Here is a 7,500-nt window from a genome sequence, read left to right on the forward strand (position 1 = left end):
TTTTTTTATGAAATCATCACTTGGATGGTTTTCATTATGTTGAAAATATGAGTACAATTGACAAACAATCAAAAAGCAAAAATGAAACTGAACCTCGTAAGACCTGGTCACTGAAACCATAAATGTTATCCGAGCTTGCGTGTTCAGTAATGGTAATGATCTTTTGAGGTGATGTCAACACCTGACGCATCTTTTTGCTTCTGCCACTTTTTTCACTCGTGCAACTGAAAAGGCACTTTTTTTGTTTAAAGCAAAAGTTGTATATATATATGATTAGTGTATGTATATGTAAATATATATTTAAAAATGCATATGTATATGTGTATGTGTATACATATGCATGCATATGTGTATTTATATACATATGCATGTGCATATGTATATTTATATATAAATCTAAATCTAAATCTATATGTATACATATATATATATATATATATATATATATATATATATATATATATATATATATAGATATATATATATATAGAGATATATATATAGATATAGAGATATAGATATATATATATATATATATATATATATATATATATATATATATTATATTAATATACCATTACCCATATATACAACATACATACATACAAACAGACATACATCATACTTACCTTCATACATACATACATATAGCTGGGTGTGTGTGTGGGGTATGATTAGATATAAAATTAAGGATTATTTATTATATATATAATAATAGTCATAGCTATTATATATTGGTCTATTAATGTATATAAGTCGCATACTAGGTGTCCTAGTATTTGATACAGAAGCACAGATTCAGACTCATTCTGGTTATTAGGCATATCGTCTTCTGTTTTTTTCCTTTTCTTGTTTTTTACCTACAGAAACTAAGAAATTATCATAAAATTCCATTTAAGTTTCATATACGTTTTAACCCTTTGACAACGGGCGGCACACCGTGTGACACAGCTAAAAGCCAAATGACGGGCGACACACCATGGGAAACGGTGTGCCGATGGCAATTAGTGCAGAACCCGCAGTAGGGTGTCCACTTATCGCCAGGCTCGTCGGGAGTGGGGTGAACAGACCTAAGTTGATTCAACTAAAAAAAGCTAGTAAGTTTGCCTTGTGTATTAGTTTTTGTTACTCTGGACTTTCTTAGATTTTTAATTAATACACTTTAAAAACTTTAAAATTTGGAACACTTAAGAAATTAGTTAATTCATGTTATTTGCTCTTGTGACATAATGTATTAGGGCTAATAAATGATGCACTAGGGAGAGTGGGGCAAAAACATACTGAAAAGACAAATTTAATCATGGATTGACTGAATTTTATAAAAAGAAAACACTCATGGATGAATGACATTAAAATGGTTTAAACCTTTAAGGGGGAAGAAGTCCATGATAAGGGGGTCAAGCGGACTTTTGGTGAAAGAGTAGTTGAACGAGCAGATTTGTATGTACTTTATTCTCTGTGGGAAATCATCAGCATTAGCATTAGTAATATTATTGTAATCATTATCATCATATATTATTATTATCACAATCAATGTTATGATAGTCTTTATAATCATTACTCATATCATGACTATTGCTAATATTCTCCTTACTATTATTATCAAAAGGATAAACCTGTGAAGTCTAGTTAAAAAAATCCTGCCCCATGCAAACATTTAATCAGAAAGTAGCTCACCTTTAAGGAGTCAAAAACAGCAATGAATGATCTGTAATGATGATATTATTATTGCAGCACAAAATGAGCAATAATCACAGAAGACAAAACAGTCGTGCCGTCAGACAGTCGTAAAGGTAGAAGCGCACGTGATAATGTGAGAGAAGGCCATTGGGGATAATGTGAATGAATAGAAACACAGACTAAAAGTGTAACAAGTTAGAATACCATCAGAGACTCCCTCATTTCAACATGTAAAATGACTCATGGAAACCCTACGTCCCTCATAACATAGGTTGTGATCCCTTGTGATGGGGTGGTTGGGAAAGTCTCCTCATGAACCGTTTTGTCACAGACCGATTCGACGAGCATTCCTTCCATACCATTGGCGTGGAATTCCTCAACAAGGAAATTGAATTATCAGGGGCACCGACACTCTGCTCAAATTGTTGACTGTGATCGGACAGTCACACCGTTGACGTAGACTCTTTGTGTTGTTTCTTTTTATGACAATGACGACAATTGCTAACTATTATAGATATGATTGTATTGGTTATTAGATTAATTCCATATCGGATATGTATTGTTGTTGAATATGAGTAAAAGTTGAGAATACTAAGGGGGATTATCCGTATGATTATTATATTTATTATATTATTTGCATCAATGTCATGAACTTCTCTCTCATGGTACTATAAATACAAAACTACATACATGCATACATACATACATACATACATACATATATGTGTGTGTGTGTGTGTGTATGATTATATATATATATAAATATATATATATATATATATATATATATATACATATATATATATATATGTATATAATGTATATATATTCGCATACTAGTTGTCCTAGTATTGAACAGAAGCACAGATTCATACTTCATTCTTTTTATTATGCATATCGTCTTCTTTTTTTTTCTTTTCTTTTTTTTACCTAAGAAAATAAGAATATTATTCATAAAATTCCAATTTTAATTTCATATACTTATTAACCCTTTGACAACGGTGCGTCACACCCGTGTGACACAGCTAAATGCCAAATGACGGGGCGACACACCAGTTTGACGTTCCTGATGCAATATTGCATAGGCCCGGCATAGGGGTTTCCACTTATCGCCGGCCCGTCGGGATTGGGTTAACATACCTAATTTTATTCAAACTAGAAAAAATCTAGTAATTTTCCTTTATTAGTTTTTGTTACTCTGAACTTTCTTAGATTTTTAATTAATACACTTTAAAAACTTTAAAATTTGGAACACTTAAGAAATTAGTTAATTCATGTTATTTGCTCTTGTGACATAATGTATTAGGGCTAATAAATGATGCATTAGGTAGAGTGGGGCAAAAACATACTGAAAAGACAAATTTAATCATGGATTGACTGAATTTTATAAAAAGAAAACACTCATGGATGAATGACATTAAAATGGTTTAAACCTTTAAGGGGGGGTAGATATTCCAGAATAATTTTTGTTCAACGGGATCTTATTTTTGAAAGAGTAGGTTGATATGAGCAGATTTGTATGTACTTTATTCTCTGTGGGAAATCATCAGCATTAGCATTAGTAATATTATTGTAATCATTATCATCATATATTATTATTATCACAATCAATGTTATGATAGTCTTTATAATCATTACTCATATCATGATCTTTGTAATATTTCCTATCTTTTATTAGCAAAAGGATATAACTGTGGAAGTTAGTTAAAAAATCTGCCATGCAAACATTTAATCAGAAAGTAGCTCACCTTTAAGGAGTCAAAAACAGCAATGAATGATCTGTAATGATGATATTATTATTGCAGCACAAAATGAGCAATAATCACAGAAGACAAAACAGTCGTGGCCGGTCAACAGTCTTAAAGGTAAGAATCGCACTTGAAAATTGAGAGAAGGTCATTTTTATAAGTGGAATGAATAGAAATGCAGACTAAAAGTGTAACAAGTTGGAATACCATCAGAGACTCCCTCATTTCAACATGTAAGATGACTCATGGAAACCTTATCTTTCCTCATGATACAGGTTGTGATCCTTGGTGATGGAGGTGTTGGAAAGTCCTGCCTCATGAACCGTTTTGTCACAGACCGATTCGACGAGCATTCCTTCCATACCATTGGCGTGGAATTCCTCAACAAGGAAATTGAATTATCAGGGGAAACCTACACACTGCAGGCAAGATTTTTGACTTTGTTGCTGACAGTCACCGTTGTACTTATACTCTTTGTTGTTGTTCTTTTTATGACAATGACTACTTTTGCTACTATTATAGATATTATTGTTATTGTTATTATTATTAATTCCATTTCTGATATTATTGTTTTTAAGTATTACTAAAGTTGTGATAATACTAATTGTTATTATCATTATGATTATTATATTTATTATTATTATTTTCATCATTGTCATGAACTTCTCATGGTTACTATAATTTTGGTGTTGAAGATATGATCTTTTTTTACTGTTATCAACATCATCATCATCATTATTATCATCATTATTGTCATCATTATTATTATTATTACTATTAACATTATCATTACTATGTGTTTTTGTATAGCATTTGTACTTCCTTAACAATTGTCATCATCATTGAAGTTATTATTTCCTTACCATCATTATTACATCCTGTTATTATGAACAAGCCAACAGCTGAAGGTCAAAAAGATTAGTTTCCCATTTGCCACAGATCTGGGACACAGCTGGTCAGGAGAGATTCAAGAGCCTCAGGACCCCCATTTCTAACCGAGGCCTACAGAACAGGTGTTGTTGCTCACCTTTGCAATAGTTGGACATAAGTCACTTTTTCCCTCTATAGGTTTAAGAACCTGGAAACTTGGGAAAGGGGACGCATCCACGGGAGTCTTAGTAACAGGTTTGTTTGTTGTACTATGCCGACGTATATACAAGTACGGTAGGTTATAAAAAAGGCAGACTTTCCCTTTCTCGTGGTTGGGAACAAGGTAAAGTTAGATTTGCCTTTGCCATTGATGTGTTTTTGTGTGCATGTGTGTGTGTGTTTTGCTCTGGGTATTGTTATTGTTGTAGTTTGTTTTGTATGTGTCTATAATTTTGTGTTGTACACACACACACACACACACACACACACACACACACACACACACACACACACACACACACACACACACACACACACACACACACACACACACACACACACACACACACACACACACACACACACACACACACACACACACACACAACATTAGTATAGACACACACACACACACACACTCACACACACACACACCTCAACACTCACACACTCACACAACACACACACACACACACACACAATTCTTTCTTTCTTTCACTCTGAAACCTTGATAGAAGGCCCTGGGGGGGGGTGGGGGGGGTGGGGGGGCAAAACTAATGGCATATTCACAGGTGGATCTTGAACGCAAGGTTACCACAGAAGAGGCAGAAGCTTGGTGTAAAGAAAATGGCGATCTTCCTTATATAGAAACATCCGCCAAAGATGCAACAAATGTAGAAACTGCCTTTATGATGTGCTTAAGACGATGGGCTAACATTGATGGTCGGCAGGTAGGTTTGAAGTCTTCTCTTTACTTTTGTAGTTTTTACATATTCTTTAGGATGACCAAAGGTTATCATAGATAGCATTTAAAGATCCCAAGGGGGTTTGTACTGTGCAAATAGATCTTCAAGCATATCTGAGATTTCTTGTGAAATTCCTCTTCCATTGATTTTATACTTGTTTTAGGAAGAATTACAGAGATTAGCACAGCCTGAGAAATCTTTAATATTTTCCAAGTACTTAGTTCTGTTCAGTGGTTAAGGATACATGTATATGATATCTACAAAAGGCATCCTTTTTGACCCATCAGCTTTTTCATTGTCTGTTCTAACATTTATGAATTTAACTTTTTGAATTATTTCATTCCTGGTCACTAGTAAACCAATTCGGCCAGATGACATGCTATCACGTCATGGGAATATTTCACTCTGGTCAGATGAAGTCCTATTGCGTTATGATCTCTCCCTCTAAATACACTTTTTACATAGTTACATATGTATATACTTATTGCAGTTACATTTGTATACACTGTCCTTGACATCAAAAAAAAAAAAAAAAAAAAAAAAAAAAAATGCCTCTCAGCATCCCATAGAAACGGGCAGGTGAAAAATGCTCCAACAGGCGTACTGTGGCATAACATCAGGAGAGATTTCACGCATGTAGGCTGCATGCACTTGTTATGTCCACGATGGGAGCAGCATTAGGCAAATAATTGGCTGACGTGAGTGGGTCAAAGGAATTTTACTAATTCTCCTTTTCGCTTCTTTTTAAAGGAGAGAATGCCAATGCCAGATACAGTACAGTTAGATGGAGATGGCACCCATCATCGCCTCTGTGCATGTTCGTCGTAAACTAGAGGTATGCAAAGTGGGGTTATAATGGAGCTGATATAAATGATTGTTACACCTTTGTTTCTCCTATTTTCTTTCACTACATATCGTGTATTAAAATATGTAGCTGATGTATATTCATAGAAAACTGATAAATGTTAGTCTCTTGATCTTTTGTGCCAGACAGGGTTGAAGGAACTTAGCAATTAATTTAGAATGAAATAAAGACAAATGTTTTGCTTTTTGTTATCTAAAATAGTTTGTCAAAAAGGAACTTCTTTGAAGTTTGAGATCATTGAATGATAGAAATGGAGTTTAATCAGCAGCTTGTCTTTTAATTTCTTATGTAGAGTAAATAGCAGTTCTTCACTAACAAAAAGAATGATAACTTTCAAAATGTATCTAAAATATTACTAGCGTGTTGTTTGATTTTTAGTTTATTTACTTCATTTTCAGCTCATGGAGAAGAAAATAAAAATTGATTATAAGATAAAGTCAAGTATCTCAGAAGCTTTGTGATTCTTATCTGATAAAAGAAACCCAATATTTAGGTTGAATGCTTATTTATGTGGTATTTCATTTGTTCACTTTTTCAGGTTAAGAGTACAAGGTATGAAAGCTTTGGGAGCTCAAGAGAGAGAAGTAACATAAGGAGTGTGTTTTTTTTCTTTCTGTCCTTTATCTTTAATATTCTTTTGATTGTTGTTGCAGATGCAAGCAAAATTGTATTCTAAGTCATAAATTCTTTAAAATGTTTGTGATATTTCTATTCTTTAACAGTTGATTGCCAAAATTGTCTTTTGAATTGTTAGATTATTTAGGTGTAAGCTATCAGGGTGATTAATGAATAAGGATTTTTTAGAAGATGGAGATTTCACTCAAATTATTGTGTCAGAACATGACTATTTTTATATTTTGATGCATTTCTTGTGACTCATTTTTTTGCAGATTGTGAATGATGAAATCATGAATTTGTATGTGGTCAGAGAGCTAATTCCTATTGTATGCTTATTGTCCGATGCATTGATATTGGCCTCATTCCTAACTTAGTTTTTATTGTAGTCTGCATTGATACTGATGCCACACATATTTACCAACCCTGATTAACTTTTATGCTTTTAATTTTTATTTTGGGGGTTTTAAAAAAAAAAATTTTTTTTTTTGGGGGGTTTTTTTTTTTAAAAAAAAATAAAACCTTTAAAAAATTTTTTTTTTTTTTTTTTTTTTTTTTTTAAAAAAAAAAATTTTTTTTGTGTGTGTTTGTGTGTGTGTGTTTTTTTTTTTTTGTGTTTTTTTTTTTTTGGGGGGGGGGGGGGTTTTTTTTTTTTTTTTTTTTTTGTGGGGGTTTTTTTTTTTTTTTTGTTGTGTGTTTTTTTTTTTTTGGGGGGGGTTTGTGGGTTTTGGTTTTTTTTTTTTTTTTTTTTTTTTTT

The 7,500-nt window shown here is 32.7% G+C and overlaps 1 protein-coding gene across 1 annotated transcript in view; it reads left to right on the forward strand.

Moving 5' to 3' along the window:
* The window catches only part of LOC122263906 (ras-related protein Rab-9A), a 13,784-nt gene extending 6,590 nt beyond the window's left edge, over window positions 1-7,194 (forward strand). The window contains 8 exon segments of the mRNA XM_086538828.1: window positions 3,486-3,545; window positions 3,704-3,853; window positions 4,368-4,430; window positions 4,433-4,546; window positions 4,597-4,641; window positions 5,090-5,248; window positions 6,014-6,098; window positions 6,667-7,194. Of these exon segments, the coding sequence (XP_086394954.1) occupies window positions 3,492-3,545; window positions 3,704-3,853; window positions 4,368-4,430; window positions 4,433-4,546; window positions 4,597-4,641; window positions 5,090-5,248; window positions 6,014-6,091 (663 nt within the window). The 5' untranslated portion in view covers window positions 3,486-3,491 and the 3' untranslated portion in view covers window positions 6,092-6,098; window positions 6,667-7,194.
* The last annotated feature ends 306 nt before the right edge of the window (window positions 7,195-7,500 follow it).

Source organism: Penaeus japonicus, unplaced genomic scaffold, assembly GCF_977035675.1.
Source record: "Penaeus japonicus unplaced genomic scaffold, GWHDUDI00000001_assembly GWHDUDI00000008, whole genome shotgun sequence".
In the NCBI taxonomy this organism is placed as follows: Eukaryota; Metazoa; Arthropoda; class Malacostraca; order Decapoda; family Penaeidae; genus Penaeus; species Penaeus japonicus.